The 20,653-nt window shown below is 53.8% G+C and overlaps 1 protein-coding gene across 2 annotated transcripts in view; it reads left to right on the forward strand.

Annotated features, from left to right (window-relative positions):
- SARDH (sarcosine dehydrogenase) overlaps positions 1–20,653 on the forward strand; it is a 76,803-nt gene that overhangs the window by 35,810 nt on the left and 20,340 nt on the right. For both annotated transcript variants that reach the window (XM_090022193.1, XM_090022192.1), the window contains exons 15-17: positions 110–220; positions 3,753–3,900; positions 8,354–8,447. In XM_090022193.1, coding sequence (XP_089878319.1) covers positions 110–220; positions 3,753–3,900; positions 8,354–8,447 — 353 coding nt within the window. The remainder of the gene's footprint in view (positions 1–109; positions 221–3,752; positions 3,901–8,353; positions 8,448–20,653) is intronic.

The raw sequence follows: 20,653 nt of genomic DNA on the forward strand, positions 1-20,653 counted from the left end.
TTGCATTGCAGGATTTGTCCCTCCGCTCCTTCCCCCCAGCCCCGCAACCCTGCAACTGCTAGCTGCTGTCAGAAGGTTTTGATCCCCAGCGGCTCTCTCCTGTTTCTAGGATCAACCGTTTACACGTGCATGTTGAACAAGCGCGGCGGTGTCGAGAGCGATCTGACCGTCAGTCGAATCAGTCCCGGGAGCCCGGCCTCCCTGGCTCCGGCTTTTGAAGGTAAAAACCCTGGGCAATAATCCTATGCTTCCCATGGCATGCATTCGGGCCACCAGGTAGTTTCAGCTGGGTCAAAATTCCCTCTTTATTTTGAAAGGTGAGCCAGTGTTTTTGCTCAGCTCCAATCCCCAGCTCTTGGCTGGTCTAGCTGTACTGTGCTGAGCCGCTGTCGCATCCCCATCCCCAGGGCCATAACATGGAGAAGCCTAGGCCATTGAGCAAGGTTTCCTGCCACGTTGCCATGCACGTGTCAAGGATCGAACCGCCGTAGGGCAGGGAGAGCCGCTTGCAGCTCATTGCTCCGTGCTCGGTGGAGGCCTGGGTGCTGGGGATACGCTGGCAGCTTTCTAGCTCCCTGTCATGTTGCTTAATATGAAAGTGGAGTAGCTCCTGCACGGAGCCCAAATGCCCCTCCTGAAAAAAAGCCTCCTGCCAGCCTCGCTCAGCTCAGTGCCGCCGAAGGCGGTGGCCGGGAGCAGGATGGGGCCCTGCGGTCGAGGCCTGGTGCGCCTGCCTATTGAGAAGCCAGGAGCATAGCAAGCCTGGAAACCCGGTTCGGGGAAAGCAGTGCAATGATGTCCTGCGTTACGGATGGGGAGCTGTGGCCGCAGGTTGAATTTGAGGCCCGGCAACTTCGGCGTTGTCTCTTTAATTTCACCGTGGGAAGGGAATCGTATTGCTATGGGCCAGTGCATGATTGGGTTACCTAATTCTAGCCACCTGGTACCCCCCCTTCCTCCACAGCTATCAGTAGATGTAACCAGATTAGCGCTTCTTGTCCCGGCAGCGCTTGTAAACCAACCAGGTTCTTATTGGCTTTATTGGGTTTCGTTCAGACGTTGGTGCTCTGAATGGCGGCTGTGACCTCTCCTGCAGTCCTTATCTGCTGCAATAAAGGGGAATTAGAAAGGAGGAGAGCAATCAGCCTGGAGGCCGCTAATGGCATTAAGCCGCTGGGGTGGAGGAGGGCAGCAGCCTGCCCAAGCTGGCTCCACCAAACTGCCTGGCCTTGTCCTAATGGGCGTCTGTTTGCTAATGATGCCCCTGCTCCCCCTCTTAAGGGAGGAGCACACGTGGGAGGCGACACCTGGACCCCAGGCCTGAGAGAAGATAACCCGGCGGGCAACATCCACTTGTCTTCCTCAGTCCCGCTAGCAGCGTGTGGGCCGTGCTCTGCGTATGCAGAAGTCTCGGGTCAGGACAGGGGTCCAGTCGGAGCGGGGGGGGGGGGGGGGGGGGGGGGGGGGGGGGGGCATCTTGAGCTGTGTGACGGACGCCTCCTTGACGCTGGCAGAAACCAGCACTGCTCCTCTCTGCCTTTCACGGACGTGAAATCCTCCTTTCTCTGTTGTGCTCTCACAGGTGCACAAACGCTCACGCATGCACATATGTATGCATGCACAAATGCGCACACACAAACACGCATGCATGCACAATTGCACATACATATACATACATACGCACGCGTGCACGGACACACATGCTAAGCACGAAATGTGAAGGGAAGCGGATTGCGGAGCTGCTACGTTTGATGGGTGATGGAGGAGTTTAATAAAAGCAGATCTATTTTTCAATTACAGTAGGTGGCTGCACTTATTATCGTTATGACAGATTACTGGAGTGCGGTTTTGTAGTGGCAGGAAAGGCAGAGGGAGGATCGATTAAGGAGCATTAATCAGCTCCCAAATCCCTTCCCTGGGCTGGGTTTTTTTCCCCTCTCCTCTCAGTATGACTGACAAAATGCAATCCACTGCCCTTCCCCCATCTGACACGACTGCAGCAGAAATCAGGGTGATTCCCAGGCTCCTGTCTGCAGCCCACGAGGTCCGACTGCTTCTGGACGCGAGGCCCGGGGTCAGTGGGAGAGGGGCCGGGCAAGGAGTGGGGTGTCCTTTTTTCACCCTGACCATGCTGGCCTTGTGGTGCAGCCCCCTTTCCCCTCCCAGCCCCCAGCCCCCCATCAGCTTATAGGCAACTCCTACGTCGTGCTGGTCACACCAGCTGCCAGTCCTCTCATCCGCTGGACGGCTCCGTTTCCCACGTCCAGCCTGTCCACGAGGTGCAGAGCAGCGAGGCATCCGGCCTGGAGCTTGACGTCCCTCCCGAGGAGATGCTCCAGGACTGGGACCCGTGCTGTCCTCCCACAGCATCTCAGGAAGTTTGACTGCAGTGTTCCTCCAGAAGCAGTTTTGTTTCCTCCTCTTTTTATGTCTCTTTGGATTGAAGCTGCGAAGTGTGGGCCAGAGGACATTGGCATGGCAGCTACCTTTCTACTGAGTGCCCCCTTCCAGGACTTTCCTTTTTCCACCTAGAACATTTCTGCAAGTCCACAGGGGAATCTGTCAGTGCATCCAGTGAGTCAGTGCATCCAGTGAGTGGATATCGGGCATACAGTTGTGCATAAATTGCTCTGGCTTCCAGGTTCAGCCTCACCAAAGTCCTCCGGGTCAGGGTCCTTCACTATGCGGGAAGGCCAACTGGCTAAGAGCGTGGTAGCTGCCCAGGGTCTTTGCTAAAAGATAGCGCAGACTGTTTCCACGGCTCTTTGGGTGAATCTGATATCTTTTATTACACCAACTCAAATAGTTGGAAAAATTCTCCAGGGCTCTAGGCATTTGCCATGAGGAGCTGCCCGGTATTGCAAGCCGCAAGGAACAAGCATCTTTGCTGAAGCGGATGGGATGCCTCTTGGGGAAGATTTGCCGGGTACGAGCGAGTGCTTTGGGAAATCAGCAGATCCCTTGCAGGAGGCAAGGAGACGCATGCAGGAGGCAACTCGAAGGCACGCAAGCCAAGTCAGCCTGTTGCAGCCAAGTCAGAGGAAAGTGCTTGCTTGCGTAACACCACAGTAATCACCGCAAGGGGAAGAGCTGGGTGATTTGAGTGTCAGAGAAGCGGTTTTCTAGAGGCAGAAGGGGCCTGATCCTGCTGCTGCTCCGTGCCAGGCACCTGCCATTGGCACCTCTGCCAAGAAGGTTCATGCAATACTGCCCTTCTGACTGCATTACCATGTTGCAGGGGTGTAAATGTACCTGGAGCAGGGAGTACAGCCCCAGGCACAGACTTGGGCAGCTGCTGCCACCATTGATGTGTCAAGATAGGTCTATTGACAGAGCCCCCCGGCCAGAAATGCAGCATGGGCCAGCAGAAGCGGGGTTCTGACATCGTAGTTACATCGCATCCCCCATCCATGACCGAAGCCCTGGCCTGCTGGCACAGCTATCTTCAGACTTGAGGGTTTTTGCCAACAGACTTGTTATGCCCTCCCTGACATAGGTCTGCATGCTGCAGTTTTGCTTGGAGACCTGTCTCCCTTGGGTGAGGTCGGTATGATTAAAAGGGGAAAAAAAAAAGGAGAGGTAGGGTTTAAAGCTTTGTTTAAATTGAGGTTTAAATGAATGAATGTATTCATTGCTCGGGAGAGCAATGCCAGGTAGGATCCAGGGCCCTGAGCTGCTGAGAAAACCTCCTCTCCGCTTTCTCCTCCTGCGTGGGCTCTTCAGGGCTAAAAGCCTGGTGGTGTTTCTTGCAGGGGATGGCTACTACCTGGCTGTCGGTGGTGCGGTCGCTCAGCACAACTGGTCACACATCATGACGGTGCTGCAGGACATGAAGTTCAAGTGCAAGCTGCTGGACTGCTCAGAGGAGCTGGGAATGATCAGCATCCAGGGGCCCTTGAGGTAAGTGCCATGAGGCAGGAGGAGAGGCAAAGCGAGTGTTTAATGGCACGGGGGGAGGACATGCATTTAGAGCGCCCGTCTTCTGGTCCTTACGTTGTTGAGGATGCAGAGGATGACTGATGAGGGCCAGATTGTGGCTTACACAGCAGGATTCAGACAGCTCTGAGCCCTTTCAAAGGCCTGTGCATGCTGCTGGCCCAGGTTCAGGTCGTTATTCCTGCCCCTGGCGCAGGGCGACAGAAGAGGGGATGGATCTGTGCAGCGCCAGCAGCCTGCCTCCAGCAAGGGGATGGGCTAAGCGGGACGTGCCTGCATGCCCGGGGACACGCAAGGGCAGAGCCGGAGCAGGGGCTTTGTGAAGGGACTTGTCCCATGTGCTGGGAAGGGGCACGGCCTGAAGGAACAGGCAGGCTGCGTGACACTTTTCCGGGGAGATCAGCTCCCCACCCCTGCTGCTTGCTGGAGCCTCTCCGAGCACTCAGCGAGCGCGGTGCCCGGCGCTGGACCAGAAGGATCTCAGCAGAGCTCTCCAGACACCTGCCTTTCCTCCCATCACCTTGCTCCTCTGTGCTATTTTTGCTGCTGAACCACACCACGAAGCATCAAATATTTAGACTGCCTGGTGCACGGCTCTCAGCGACGCTGCACTCGGCAGGCACTGATCCTTGCGTACCTGCCCACTTTGCTAACCTCTGAGCTCCTTGCTGGGGGCTGAGCAGCAGTGTGTTACTGTTTAAAATGAAATCAAAATCCCCTGCATCCAGATGGGGTCCAGATGCTCCTGGCATGCTGTGATCTGTCTGTGAGGTGCACCACTCAAGCGTCTTCATGTTGGGCAGGAAGCCTACGCTATGGGAAGGGTTTGATGCAGACCCCAGGGACACAGCTGTGGCCTGAATCCCCCTGATCCCTAGCTGGGCCACACTCCCATCCTTTCCTGTTTAAAGCACGAAACCTCCATCATTCCCCCACTCTTGATATTGCCCCTTTGCTGACAGCATCTGGGAGTAGGTATAAGGAAGGGGCTGGGCAGGTCACAGGATGGACCTTGGGCCAAGGAGCCTTGCTGGCTGGTTTCACCTGGCCAGCTTTACCCGGGCTGCATGGAGTAGGCCTGGTGCTGCTATTTCCCAACATCAGCCCATGGGGAAGGCACATCTGTATGGCTTCCCTGATGCCCTACCCACACCTGGTGCACCAGGGCCACCATTGGCTTCCTCTCCCACGTATGCTGGAGACAGAGACTTTGAGTGCACTGCTCCCAAAACATCTCCACAGTCTTGTTTCCAGGCCTGGCAGGTGCAGGTCAGCAGGCACGCTCTTTAATGGCATTCTCAAGAGTGCCGCAGGAGCAGCGCAGATGTGCCCTGCGGGGAGGATGCCCAATTTTGCACTCTTTTCCAAGAGACTGGGCCTATTGCTCTTTTACTGGCATCCAAATTCAGGCCAGACTGTCACTGGGCGGTGCACACGGGGAGCAACTCCACCGACTTCTCTCTGCCTTGCCCTGTGGTGGTTGGGATCCGAATGTGGCCGCGAGGCGCCTTTATTCATTTTTTCGCCCCCATCCCACACAGCTTCGGGCCCGAGAGCAAATGCGCTATTTATAGAGCCGGGAAGGCAAGTTTCAGTCTGAATAGAGCAGCACGGAGAATCGGCAGGAGCTGGAGACAGCCTGCAGGTCCTGAAAAGCATTGGCAGGGCTCTAATGTGCCGGAGACTCGCGGTTCCTCTCTGCGGTGCCACAGCAGCCTTTATGCTTGTATCTGTCATATGTGACAAGCCAGCATTCGTTAGGACCGACTCAAGACCGGAAAGGGGCTGGCATTTATCCAGCTGCTGATGAATGCTGATTTAGAGGAGGTTGAGGGGAAAGTCTCTGTCATCCTGGGAGCCAGCTTAGCCCTCGCCGCTGAGCTGAGCGGTGCAATGGGGGCTGTGCTGGGAAGAGGAGTCAGGACCCTTCCTTCTCCTGCTCCCTTCATCAGGAATTAGAGGTGCAGATCCCTATGCCATACCTCGCAAGCAAGGACTCTGGATCCAGTCCATCCCGTACTTCCATCCCCTGTGAGGGCTTTCATTGGTTTTACTGAAGCCATTGAAATAGCCGCTGTCATTGCCATGAGCTCACCATTAGCCAGGGCAAGTCTTTGCAGGCTTGTGTTGTGGGTGGAGGCCTCCTGCCGTGGTTCGGAGGAGAGTGGGTTGCATGTTTCCAATGGAAATGAACTCTCTGTTCCCTTTGGGTTGAATCGAGCTCAGTTGCTGAACTTTCCAGGCTTCAGGTGGGGATGAAGCTTCAGTGTTCGGGGCCTGCTCTGAGCGGGTTGGAGGTAGGAAACAGAGAGCAGCTGCAGGGGTTAGAGCATGTCATCCTTTGGCCTGCGTTACAACAGGGAGCAGAGGAGGTGATCATAAGTGGTCCCTTCTGATACGTATTTCCCCCAGATCACCTAGCCCATAGTTTCTCAACCTGCGGTATGTGTACGAGACACAGGCAGGGGGTACATGGGTACCCCAACACTCTCACCCTCTTTTCCTCTCTCTCTTGCCCCCTTTTCCTCTCAAAACTATGGCCAAAAATTTGGTGCAATTTAAAAAATCTAATTCCCTGGTAATAATTTGGTGTGCTGCGCTTTGCGTGGCCTGGGTTCGCCCTCCCAGCTTTGGCCAACATCACCTCTAGCCCACGTCCATACTTGAGTTGTGCACCCCCTGGTGTAAAAGGTGGCAATCCTACCCACACCAGATCAGACATCTGTCATATCACGGCCTTATATACACAGCCCTTCTTCCAACATATGGCGCACATTAGTCTGGAAATATAAAATCCCCTGGAAAATTGAGTGTTGGGGTACTTATTAAAATTTTCAGAAGTTAGGGGGTACTTAAAAGGTCAAGAAACACTGACTTAACCACCCAGCCACTGCAACAAGACTGTTTCCTTCCCGTGCGTTGCCTGGCTTGCTCCTAAAGTCTCTGTTTGCCTTAGGGAGACTCTTCCCCAGCCTGACAGCTCTTGCCATTAAGAGGTCGTGCAACCAACCAGGCTCGCTTAATGAATTAATTCACAGGGTGGGTTAATCCCCATCAAGAGACAGGTGAAGAAGACACAGCTGAGGAGTAAATGTCTTGACTCTAGTTAGTGCCGCCCAGCTCCCCTCTCCCTCCCTGCCTGCTCCTGCCTCTGCAGTGCGGGCAGGGGCCTGTCTCAGCTCAGGGGAGGTAGGGGCAGGGAGGAAGTCCTCTTCTTCCCCTGCATCCCTTCGCAGAACTGCGATGGATAGTTGGAAAGATTACTTGAATGTACCCTGCAGCACTATGTCGGCTACCGATAACGCATCAGCCCCAGAGCGTAGCAGAAGGAGCCGACCTGGCTGGAGGCAGTAGCCAGTTCATTGGGCCAGGGTCATTGCAAAGCCATGGCCAGCCCTGTTCACTGGGTGCCACTTTGGTTTAACCATCAGGTTTCTTTGCAGCTCCAGTCCAAGTAGAGAAAAACCACAGGTCAGGAGGAGTCTCAGGTCCCATTGATCTTAACATCTCCCCGGCCTTGCAAGCAGAGCGGGGATTAGGGTAGGAGGCAGCGTCCCCAAAGTCACAGCGGTGTGGGAGCCTGGTGAGGATCCTCAGACTGGGATCCTGCGTTAGGCTGGAAATATACCATGACTTTGTCCAGAGCCCTTCATCCAGGGATCCCAGACTGCAAGGTCACCAACCCACTTTTTGGAGCTGCTTTGCCAAGGAATAAGAAGGGCGGGGAAGTGTCTACGCAGTGTCATGCAGGGGTGGGAAGACATCTGCCGCCAGGCCTGAATCCTCTTCCCCTTCTCCAGCGGTAACAGCCTTTTGCATCAACCTCAGTACCTGCCCGCCCCCGTCTCTGCAGTGTCCGAATATTCCCCACACGTCACAAGATTTGGGTTTTCTGGGTAGCGCCTCGTTCTACAAGCAAGCTGAGGCACGAAACCCCCACTTTCAAAGCATTTAGGTGCCTTAGCCTATTGGCCAAGGTGACTTGAGAGGATGATGTGGGTTGTAGGGCCATCCCCTCCATCACCAGACTGCCACGCAGAAATAAAACCACACTTCCTCCCTGAGTTACAACCAACAAGGACCCAGGGAGTGCAATGTCAGAGGGGAGAAAATGCTTTCATTGCTCTAGACCCCTCTACATTTTGGTGGTGGGAATGCAAGGGGGCTGCGGGGTGGGTCTTAGCAATAATAGAGCAGAGGTGGTAGCACCTTTCGCACTGAGCCAAAAATACAGAGGTGAGAAACATCCGGGTAGAGGAGCAGCACAGCATGTCCTTGCCAGGCTGCCTGGAGGCTACACGTCAGCCCACGCCCGCGGCAGGACCGCCAGCGTGACTGGGATGGCCATTGGCAAGCGATGTAGTGACTAACCAGCATGAACCTGTAGCATCGTTTTCCCCCTTTGCTCTTTCTGCAGCCGCACGGTCCTTCAGGAGCTGCTCGACACAGATCTGAGCAACGAGGCCTTCCCCTTCTCCTCTCACAAGCTGGCGAAGGCGGATGGATGCACGGTAGGAGCCGGGCCTTAAGGCAACACTTCACAGCAGTCGGGGAGGGAATTTTTTTTGCTTCTAATGGGTTTTCTTGTGCATCACTGGAAGCGCAGTGAGGGGGCACCTCAGTGGGTCCTTGAGCCTGTGTTAGACTCGGAAATGAAGCGGCGAAGCCCCAGTGCTGCAGCCACTGCTGCTCTCGAGCGTCGTGTGACACTGAGATTTTGAGAGCGATGATGTGGGGGGCCTCACTGCCTCGTCTGCAGGTCTGATGCACGGGGCACAGAAGTGACTAGACATCCTCCTCTCACCCCTTTGCCTCCCCCCAAGCCCCAAGGAGCAGAGCCTTGTAGCCCCAGATGCTAAAGGCTGATGCTGGTCAGACCCTGATGCGCACTGGGTTTCCACGCTGCTCTGGCACACCCGTCCCTTGCACTGGGTTTCTGATGGGTGCAGAGGAGAGGAGGACAAGATGGAAATGGGGAGGACAGGATGCACAAGTCTGATGTCGCATGCATCTCCCTAGCACGGTGATACTGTTTGGTGCAATTGCTGCTCTGCCCCAGGCAGAAGGTATGTGGACTTGCAGGGTCGCCGGTCTCGGACTAATATAGGCAGGTCTCTCGGCATCATGGCGCGAGAATAGCTCCCACAAGCAGGCTCTGAAAATGAAGCAGACCGGCTCTGGGGTCTCACACCGGACAACAAGTCAGCTTGGGGGAACTGTCCTGGCACCAGGGAACCTGGGAGGCCTGGCAGCCGCTGGCTGATGTGTATCGTCAGAGATGCTCCAGGGAGCGTCCAGGAAGCCACAAAACAAAGGAGAACGGTGTCATTTCAGGGGACCCTGAGGAGCATATTGTGTCTCAGAAACAGCATGTCTCGGTATTCCTGACACGCGAGAGTGGGGGATTTCCCCGAAAATATTCTTGTTTTCTCCCTCCTGCTTTCGGATGATGATTTTTTTTTGTCTGAAAAGTCAGAATTTCTTGCAGGAAAGAAATGTGCTTTCCCACCCTGGAAGAGGACTTGGGTGGCTCCTTAAACGGAGCTGGCCCCACGCTCCAGCCTGCTCTCCGACCGCGGCTGCGCGCCGCGTGCGCCTGCACGGGAGCGGTGGCACGTAAGGGCGGGTGGAAAGATGCAAGGAGCCCTGTGGAGGATGCAGCCGTGTTGAAAGCTGATCGCCAGCAGCTCCACGGCGCCAGTGCAGACAGCTCCTGTCTGGGGATTCGGTGGAGCGACACTTTTGAAGTGTACCTGTCAGGCAGAGGAGAGCAGGCCCCAGTGATGTGGGCTCCTGACAGGGTTTTAGAGAAGCCTGACATTGCCTTCAGCACGTTACTCCATGCACGAGCCTCATTCCTGCTTCCCGGTATGGGGGGTTATGCAGCCCCTGCTTGAAGAGAAGCAGCTCCCTAGACTAGAAGTGACCACTTGAGTCCTGCTGCCCCTTGACCCAGCTCCACTCTTTCCCCCGGAAAAGAAAGATTAGCTTTAGCTAGCGCGGTCCTTTCCACTGGCATCATGAAAGCCTCGTCTTGCTTGCATCCGGGGGGGCTCTGCTGAGTCCTGGGTTGGGAGCTTTTGGTCTGTGTTACCTCCTTTGCCAGCGTCTTGCTCCGTGACGAGAGAGGTCACTTGGAGAGGTAGCTTGCCTCCAGAGCGCCAAGATCCAGCCACCTTCTCTATCCCTGTGAAGTTGGGATGCTCCTAGTCGAGGGGGTGGCTCCGCTTGCCCCCAGGCTGCAGCAGCCTCGCGCATCTGCTCTGGGACGAAGGCCAGCGTCTGACTTTCTGCAGCACGGCCTTTCCCAGGCTTGCAGCATGTGTAGGAGGGTGGCGAGCGGATGCCTCAGAAATGACCACGTCATTAAAATGTTCTTGCAGATAGCAGCCATCCACATTGCTCTTTGACAGTCCTTTCCTGCACGCACCCTGCATCCCAGACCTGGCACGCGGGGCTGTATCCTCCCCCCTCCAGCACCTGCGATCAGGGCCTCCTGGATGACTCTGTGCAGCCACTCTCGGAGCCTAGCTTTGCAATTCGTCTCCAAACTTGGACGTGGCCTTGGGCGCAGGGAGGCGTTCTCGGGGCTTGCGGGGAGCACAGGACAGCACGACTAGCAAATCACATGTCCGGACAAACAAGGGACAGTCATCTTTTTTCCTCTCCCCTTTTCCCCTTCCAAAGCAAAAAAAAAAGTTCAGATTTTGAAACCCTTTTGAGAAAGACCTAACTTGGCACGGACAGAGTTGCTGGCTTATGGAGTATGAGACAGAGTTGCTTATGGAGTGAGGTACGCCATGAGCCTCTTAGCCTGGTCCCTAGTGATTCATTCATGTGTCTAAATATACCATGCATAATAAGGTAGCACACACGCATGTGTGCGTATATTATATAATTATATGCATTTCATATTCAGCGAGGAGCTGCTGAACGCTTCAAATGCCAAACATGCCAGGGGAAAGCCGAGGAGGTCTGCCTGTGCCTGTCTGCCCTGGCAGATGTGCATCTCTCAGCAAGTGCGAGTGAGCAGGAGAGAGACAGCTGCATGAGTAGATAGATATAACTAGATCTCGACTCTCCTCCCACGCACTTGGCGTGGCTGCCGCTGTGCCTTTCAGCCGCTCTCGCGCGCAGCTGCGCTCCCTGCGCTGCACGCTCTCACCTGCTCTGAAATGAAAAGCAAAAACAGATTCCCGCCGCTGTGCGCGAGGGGGAGAGGCTGGTGGAGAACAGCGCGGCCGCGGAGTTTGTCCAACACAGGAGGCACCGGGCTGCCTCGCCTGCGGGCACCTGCGGCAGGACAGGTGTTAGCTGGGCTGCTCGATGCTTCAGCCCCACTTGTGGCTTCGTGCCACCTTCTGTGCGGTCCCCACGCTTGGGCTGGAGCCCTCCTCGCGCTGATCCTTGAAGCTGCCCCCTCCCCAAAGCCCTTTTCTCCTTAGCAGTCTCCCTTTTGCTCTTCTCAATGGGAATGTTTTTGCCCACCTTAGACTGTAAGGGCCAGATGTGGGTATCCTGCCGCAGGGTGAGTGGGATCTTGCGCCAAGGGGAGGTAAGACCAGCGTGAGCAGGAGCGGTAGACTTGGACTCCACAGATGGGGATCGTGCTTTCCTGTGGTCTGTAAGTGCAGTGTGCATTTAAAGGACAGTGTACAGGGCTCAAATTAATGACGGTGACAATGTCTAGCTTTTCTTATGTCATATTGGTGAGCATTAACTGCCATTTACTGGGTCAGACCCTAGGTCCATCTTGCTCGGCCTCCTGGGTCACGCAGCGGCAGAGAGCAGGTGCTGGGCGGGAGAGCGGGCTGGGTCTGTTCCTCTCTCGCTTGCAGCCTCCAGCATTTGATTTTGCGTCTCCGGCCAAATCGGGTCCAAATGTTATCGACTGAGACTTCAGTTCAATCTTTCCAACCTCTGTAGTGCTACCGCCGGCAAGTATCCTCCTTCCCAAACTCTTCAGCCTGGGGCTTCAGATCCTCCCAAATCCATAGCAGGCATCCTACATGCAGACCCCAAACCTGGAGGTTCAGTCTCGATCGCCCTTAGCCAAAAGGCCAAAGGAGCGAGCTAGGGAGAAATCCTCCATCTTCATAAAAATAAAGTGTATAGCCGAGATCCTCCCATTGGGATGCTATAGTAGACTCTCGTATGGGGGGCCTGCCCACAGTGTACTAAGTCTCCACCCTTAACTACACAACACCAGTCAGTAAGAAAGCTTGATCTGACCCAAAAAGCCAAGATACGTTTGACCAAATTGTTTCTCAGCTTCTTGTGGGGTCCAGCACTTAGGGTTTTTTAATAATATATTTCACGTTCCAGGTCAAATCTATTGACTGAGCAGAATTCAATCATTCCAAAACCCATATCGAAAGGACAGGCAGAATTCGATCATTTTAAGCACCGTGTCTGGCGCTGCAACCGGCGAGCATCCTCCATCCCAGGCTCTCACCCTGGGATTTCAGACGCTCCCAAATCCATAGCAGGCATCCTACATGCAGGCCCAAGCCCAGAGGTCCGGTTCCTCCAGATACTGCAAGCAAACATCCTCTATCCCAGACTCTTTAGTCCAGGACTTCAGATACCCCCACGCTCAACCGGAGCCCACACGAGGCCAGGAAAGGTCTAGGGAGTTCTGATTCAGAGGCGGTGCCCCTCGCTCCTGAGCTCAGTAGCTACCGATGCACCTTTCCTCTGAAACAGCATCTAATTTTGGTGCCTGCTGTGGTGGGCAGTGAGAAAACCCTCGCCGCCCTTTGTGCTGGCTCGGCTGGCAAGAAAAACTCTAGGAGAAAAATGACAGACCTCTCTTCTCATCTGCACCCTAGGCCCAGCAGGTCTTGCAGCCCAGCCCAGCTGTTTCTTAGCAGTGCCTGGTCTGATCTCTGGGAGGGAGCTGTAAGTTGTCTGATGTGCTAAGTCCTCCTGTGAGTGTGTTGACTTAAACTTCTCAGTGCTGCCAAAGGCACAAAAGAGCCCTCTTCCAGATTAGAAACTGGTGGTGACGAGAGAGAGAGAGAGAGAGCAAGAGCCCCTTCTTAAAAATGTGAGGGATTAACTGCAAAAAAACCACGTCATGTTCTTGTTTTAAAATCCCAGGGCTTGGGCCATAGTGTTTGATCACAGGAGATGCCTGACAACCTTAAGCTTTCTGTGCAAGCACAGATTTCCTTGAGTTTGCTAAGACCTTATATTTAAAGATACTGGTTACACATTGGAAATGCACAAATGGTAACTCCTAATGCTAATGCCCAGAGCTAAGACCCGAGTGTCTGAGAAAATGTAGCGTGCATCCCTTGGAAGAGCGAGAAAAATTTGTCACTGTTGCCTGGTCTTAAACAATTGCAGCAGGAAAAATTTCTTCCACCGCTCCTAGGTATGTGGCAGTGAGTGTGACAGGACCCAAGTATACTTCAGAGAATAGTAATGTACTGCGCTACATGAAACACGACTCCAGGTGCCCTGAATTTTGCTTTTATTCAATGGCGGCACCACTTTTATCACAAGCATCACATGGGCCCAGACCTGATCATAGAAAACGAGGGTGGGAAGGGACCTCAGGAGGTTGCATCTAGTCCAACCCCCTGCTCAAAGCAGCACCAGCCCCAACTACATCATCCCGACCGACTCCTGGCCCATTTTTTTCCTCCCTGGCTGTATCCTTTCCTTGTGCCTGAGCTTCAACCGTTTGCAATAATTCCCTCTGCATTAGGGAGACACCTTGTCTTACGAGTTTCCAAAGCACCCCATGCACCGAAGCTGCTACTTCATCCTGAGCTACTGATCCGGGTGCATGCAGAAGCAACAAAGACCCCACTTCCCCCAGCATGAAGACTGGGTTTGAATACTTGCCTCCTTTCCTTAACCCCCCTTGTCCCATAGTTCCCATCAGATCCTAGCCTTTCTTCCCACCCGTCACTCCTTCTCCGCCATGCCTTCCTCTTGGGTCTTCCAGTTTCTCTTCCGGCTCCCCTCTGCCATTGTGAAAATATATCAAGTGATGAGGACCATGGCTGGTGGCACCATTCTTCTGCCACAGGGGAAATTGTCCCCCAAGGGTAAGGCCTGGCTGTGCAGAAGACAGAGCTGTCTCGAGGGCTGATCCCGCCAGAACTGAAGACCCTCACAATCCTCTGTACCTCTGGCTGCAAGCATCGGGGAGCACTTCTTTGACTGGCCTGCTCTGAGCTAAAACACAGAGTAACACAGCCATATAAAAATAAAACCAGCCCCCAAAGCAGTGCACGCCACTGCACTCGGCTGTTTTTCCCCCGGAGAGAAGATGACAGAACGAACGAACCGCGCGGGGCAGATGTCATTCATGTCACGTTACACGCAACTGAGGCTTTGGCAATGAGGGCAGGAGAAGACTGTCAATTGAATAAAATCTTCCCCTGGCTCCCATGGGCACATCCCATCTAATCAGTCTTAGAGCCAGCTCCTTGAGACTGGAGCCATCTCTTCCTCTGCTCACAATGCCCAGCATAATGCCAATGTGAGCGGCGAACAGTTGAGCCCAACGGCACTGGGGGCAAGTCACTGCCTTGGAGTCGAATCGGTCTTTTCTTGAGTTCAGGAGTAGCCTTTGATTTCACGGACCTATCTGCATCAGAGAAATCTGCCTGGAGATCATTAGATCACTGCTGCTTGCATCGGTACAATCCCCTAATGAGAGAAATTAAAGCAACACCACCCCAGGTGCTAGTGGGGAATTAATCTTGTCTGTCACCCTAGGGATGCCCTTCATGCTGTGGACTGTCAGGTTTTATGCCTATGGCCAGCGTCTTGTACAGTGCTGCTTAAACAAACCTCCAACAGTTCCTCCCTGACCTTTCATTTCTCTCTTTCCCCTTGCAACCTGGGGGCCTTTGCTGGACCTGAGACCTCGCCCTTACCCTCCGCCGCATGTTGCGGTGCACTAAGGGGGTGTCACTGATGAAGAACAAACCCAGCGCTTTCAGCCATCTAAGGCAGGTTGCATTGAAATGCAGCCAGTGCACGTCACAAACCCTGTTTGACAGGATGGTTTCGGATGAGATCTGCCTGCGAATGGCTGCAAAGCAGTTGCCAGCTGATAAAAGCAAGCGAGCTTTCAGGACCTGGGTGGTTAATATAATTAAGACCCTAGCGTTGATCCTGCAGCCGTCATTGAATCCTTACCTCCCGAGCCAGCCAAGAAGCCCGCTTAGCTTTTTGCTGAGAACCAGTGGCGTTTTGCAGCAGGGCTTGAGAGCAGGGAGGATCTGCATGTGGGGGTGACATGTTCTGCACTGGAGCGGATGTTGGTGCTGGAGTGGGAGAGCACTTTATCGGGGTCCGGGCACCCCAGGTATTTCAGGATAGTCCACGCGTTGGCCCAAGCTGGCCGTGCGGGACACTGATCTCCAGGATGTGGGCTGTCCTTTCCCATTCCCTCTGCGCTGTGGCCTGTCCCACTGGTCCTGCCCTTTCCAGTGGGCAATGCTTCATGTCTAGCAGTGGGGAATGCGTAATCAAGCCATGTTAGCCTGGGAACCAGGCCCCCTCCAGTTCAGTCCCTTTGCTCCTGGAGGGGCAGCACAGCTAAGCCCAGAGGGGCACAAGAGCTTGATACCCCTTTGGGCAGGGGGCTGGACTCGATGATCTCCCGAGGTCCCTTCCAGCCCTAATGTCTATGAAAATCTATGAAATCACTTTTACATTGCTCTAGGGACTCAGAGCCATCCTTGGTTGCTCCAGTTTAAGGTAGTCCATCTCAGCTTGGCACCTGATGAAGTGAACTTTGGTTCATGAAAGCTTGATCTGTCTATCTATCCACCCTTATAAACTAAATAAGATCTTCCTCTCTCTAATTTTGGTTAGTCTATAAAAGTGCATATTTACCCAGCCTTCATCTTATCTAGGCCAAGCAGCCCAAACCCACAGAACCACCCTACCCTTTAGGCCTCCTATCTTCACTCATCCCTTGCAGACTCACTGCCCCAGGTCCGATGGGGCTCTCCTCCGCACCACTGCCTGCTGCGAAAGCAGTGCCTAGGAACAAAATGGGAGGCAGGATCAGTCTCGGTGATTTAGCTTGTGGGTCCTGAGTAAAGTTTCCTGCCTTCTGCAAAAGTACTGGGCAAAGTTTGGGAAGAGATACTGCTTCAGAACGGAGGTTTGCTGCTTTGACCGAGTGCTTGTACAAGACAAACTGGATCCTCCCCAAGCAGATGTGGACAGGGCTGGGGCTGGGGGGAGATAAAACACATCCCTCATTCAGTCTGAGAAGATTTAAAAAGTGAGAAAGAATGGAGCAAGCGTTTGAAGGGTCAGCCATGACCTCAGTGGTCCAGTATGCAGCAAGAGCACAGTTGTTTGCAGAGACATCCACAGGCAGCTCTGAAATGGCAAGTGATTTAATGCTCCTTGCAGTGGGATGATCCCTCTGCGCTGTTTTATTCCTTCCTGGATGTGCAACCGGTCTACATAATCCCTACATTTTGGAGCGAGAATGTAGTGAAGTTTGTGGTCCTGGCCAGAATCAGGAACACCACCTGGGCCCACATTTCCCTGACTCACTTGTCTAATAACTCCTGCTACTGCTACATTGCCAAAATACCGCACTCCTTACCCGGGCAAAAACACCCACTAACATTAGTGGGACACATATACGGTCCATGCGTTGTGCTTACAAAATACCGGGTGCAGTAGTCTCTGCCTGAAGATGTATGTAGCAAAATCAAATGCGAGCCCGATGTGTACGCTCCAGATTTTGGAAGTACCCCAGTGTTTGCAAGTGTTGAGATCTGATGCTTGCCTGATCCCTTTTAGCACTAGAGACCCGATGCAAAAGTTGGATCTGGGTCATGTTTAAGCTTGAATTAACACATGCTCCTCCCTTCCCCCCTATTTCATGGGCATTTATATGTGGGCTTTTGTTTCTGTCCCATCTCTGATTAAAATGAATCACTCGACTGTCTTAATATTTGTCCCTAACAACCTCTGGGCATCGCACAGGCTAAAATAGCAGAGGGTATAATGTGAGATGAGGGGGGCAGTTTTGCTCAGAACAGCAGCTGGCAAGAAGAGACGCTGCTACAAGCACTGAACAACCAGCAGCTTTGGTTGAAATGGGATGCAACATGAAATCCCAAGTGAGGGCAAGGCCCAGGACTTCGGAGGTCATCCAGGAAGTGCTGGGAATAGGGCCGGTGTCCCGGGTTTGAACTAGATGCCCTCTGCACCTTGCAAGGCAGGGCCGTGATAGCGGTTGGGGAACCCGCAACCTCTCCAGATGCAGCAGCAGGAAGGTGTAGCAAGTTAGCAGGCAATGGTCTACCCTGACGTCACTTTTACTTGGGAAATTGCTCCCTGGAGAGGTCTTAGGTTTCAGTGAGATGGTTTTAAATATTTAACCTGGCTCTTTAGGCAGTGCATGACTGAGCTTGGGCTGCATGGGAGGAAAGTGCTGTGGTTAATCTTGTAACCACCCCCACTGCAATAGGAAAACAAGGAGCTGGAGAGGTGCCTGGGGCATAAGCTATGAGTCCACTAGACCTGAGAGATTAATTGCGAGTCCTCCAGAGCTGTACCTGCTTCGCAAACAGGGATGGGGGCAGCGGTAGGGTTCGCAGAACCTGCCCATGTTAAGGAAATGCCTGCTAGCATCACAGTCCCCGCGTAGGTCCATGAGCGCACGCCCCTGAGGTAGATGGGGGACCAACCCAAAGCCAGCTTTTACAGCACCACGTCTCACTGATGCATGCCAGCCTCGGTTTGCACGTCTGTGCGGGGCTTGCGATGGTCGCATCGGAGCCAGCTGCCTGGCTGGAGGGAGGCCCTCACTGGTTTCTTAGTTGTCTCAAAATGGGAGGGAAGATGTGGTCTCAGCCTTGTAGGGTGAGTCTAGAGCTGTAGTACAGAGTAGAAACTAATATTTGCTTTCTGCTGAGAGCTTAGTGAAGGTCACTGCCCGTTTCATTGTCTCCCTATAGCCATGAGGGAGCCGCTTCTGGAGACGGGCGAGGCAGCCATTAGTCCCAAAAGGGAAGGTTTCCAGTTCCCCATCATTCGATATACAGTGATACTTTATTCCAGTCTGCTCCATCTGTTGGTTTGCAAGCCTGTGAATTTCCAGCAGCTGCACTCGGGTCCTAGCTTGCGGGGTTCAATATGCGTTTCAGGCAAACGCACTCCTGTGTCCCTGGTTAGCTTTGGAGGGGACTTCATCCTTTTTCCACTGTGACACGTGAGAACTCAAGGGTGGGGGGGCCGCTGCAATTTGGGAGCCAGGAAACGGATGACAGTGCACAAAAGGAGCTCCCGTGCTAATCACAAAGTCAAAGGTATTGTGTGTTAGTGCAAGGGACGGCCACACTCCTGAGCTGCTGCGATGTGGGGCAGGTCGTTTCCAGCCAGGGAAAAGCTTAGCTCAGCTCCTTCTGTCTCGGCAGGGGGGACGTACCCTTGCATGGGACGGGGAGGTGACCTGATCGAACAGCTCTTGAAGGACCAAAGCCTTTAGGGAACAGAAGTAGCCTCCGCTGGATGGAGGCTGCAGTCACGGGACTGTGATGTCCAGGTGTCTGCTCGGAGTGGCCCAGACCGCATGTCTGGTACCCCGTGGCTGTGCTGGAATAGAGAGCAGGATTATCACATGCAGCATCGCTTTAAGCTAGATGCCTCCTCTCTTGGGAGGCCTGTCCCAGGAGGGTTTTGGATGCAAGGTCTTTCCTAGAGGCTAAGGCTGGGATTTTCAAAATAGCTGGCTTTCGGCTGCTCTGATTTAAGTCCAAAGCCGTTTTGCCACCGGGGGCTTGAATGGAAGTGGAGGCAGGCTAGCCTGAAGCCCTCTGAGCCTGCTTGATCCAAACCCCTCCGGTTAGCATCTGAGCTTGAGCTCAGCGGCTCGGACCCTGCTCCAAGCAGACGCAGCTATTCAGTTCGTTCCCTTTCCTCCAGCAGCAGCTCCACACTTGGAGGAGGCCGTTGCAAGGAAAACGCTGTCCTCGGTGCGGGGCCGCAGCACCCTGTGCCACGTGGCACTGCCTTCATGACGCTGCCTATCCTCTCCCCCCTGGGAGCAGAAAGCAGGGCCTGTCGGTCCTGTGCTTGCACCCTTTTGGCTTGCCTGCACTCGCTGCGAACCAGCCATTGAGCAAGAGCAAGCGGCGGACGTGCAAGCCAAGAGACTCAGATGTGCAACACCTACCCTCCAAGATCTGCCAGTTGTGCGGACCGTAGTGCAAGCAGGCGCGTGAGAGGTTTTACAGCATCAATGCACCGTTGTGTTTCTCAAGCGCGCGTGTCACTCTGAATCGTGCCGTAGCCTTGCAGGGAAAGCTGCTTTTTTTTAACACAAAGATCCTCTTGACTCGGGGCATAACCGAGCAGCTTTCCACGCCTGAGGGATCTAGCGGCACAATGGGAAAAGGGAAGAGGGCAGACCCGGAGACGCCTCTCTGCCGCACAGTGTGCGCAGGGCTTCTCTGCACCTGGTCCTTTGAGCCTTCAGTGTGGATAGGACCAAATCCTGCAGTGTGTGCTCAGTCCAAGCTCCCATGGATGTCAGGGATTGGTGGATGTGGCTCTTTAGTGTCGGAGTGAACTAGTGATAAGTGCTTTGCTGCAGAAGGAAAAAACCAGCTGCTGCCTATGGAAGCCCTGCTTATCACCAAGCTCTGTGATATAGCCTTTGCCAGGCAGGTGGCAATAGGTGTGATAAATGCCACCTCCTCCTGCTGCATCAGTCCAGACAACTAGTGCCATGAGATGCTGTTCTTTGATTAGCACTTCCTGCAGGGCCACGATCCAGCTTCAGGGCAGCGGCGATGTGATTAGGTAAATTCTCTCCCCGCTGAGACGGCCGGCTCTCCTTGCCACAGGCTTTACCTGTCACTCACTGATAGACCGGGATGACCGCTCTGCTGCTTAAGGTGAATTTGATAGGACTTAATCACAGGTTGTCATGAAAAGGCAAAGCTGACAAGCAAAGGAGAAATCCATTGCGTGCAGAATTTAGCATGGAAAAAAGGTACCACGGAGACTGCACTAAACCCATCCCTGAGATCGCTCCGTTGACTCAGTCAGTTGGACCCGGCATCTGGAGAACTAATTGTTATGGTGGTCGTGGACTGAATTCGCTCATCAAACAAAATCAGTGTGAGCAAGGAGAAGTCCAGCCGAGTTAATGACCTTTTAGAGAGTTGATTGGCCTGAGAGCTTGCGCGCAAACGTGTATACAGCATGCTGTGTCCACAAAAGCAGTGCCCCAAATTTCAGTGCGGGGTTTGGACTTTGACGTGTGCACATCCCATAGGTTTGGATTGCTGCGCGTGGTCCTGTCTTGCGATCCGTGGAAATCTCCTGGGAATATCTTCTCCAGAGAGAAATTTGGCTCATGGTGCAAGAGACCCGGCAAAAAGAGCCAATCTCACAAACTCTGGGCCAGGGTTTCATGGAGCAGCTGACAGTATTGCTTGTGCTGCTGAATTCAAACCTGCCCTTTTGGCCTTTCTCTGATGTACGCTGTACTAGATGCACACGCGTATGCGGTAGTCTGGCACGGTGGTATATCTACATCCTGCTTTCCAGCTGGCCGGACCTGTGCCTACGGTGATAACAATTAGCAGCTCCTGCCTTTGACTGGATGTGCAGTTGTACGGCAGAGACACCTGATTCATCCCTCACGCTGCGGCTCTGATGACCCCCCAAGCAGTCATTTTGCCAAGTGATTTAAGGACAAAGCGAAGCC

This window comes from Crocodylus siamensis, chromosome 11 (genome assembly GCF_052110815.1).
Source record: "Crocodylus siamensis isolate JL-2025a chromosome 11, ASM5211081v1, whole genome shotgun sequence".
Classification (NCBI taxonomy): Eukaryota; Metazoa; Chordata; order Crocodylia; family Crocodylidae; genus Crocodylus; species Crocodylus siamensis.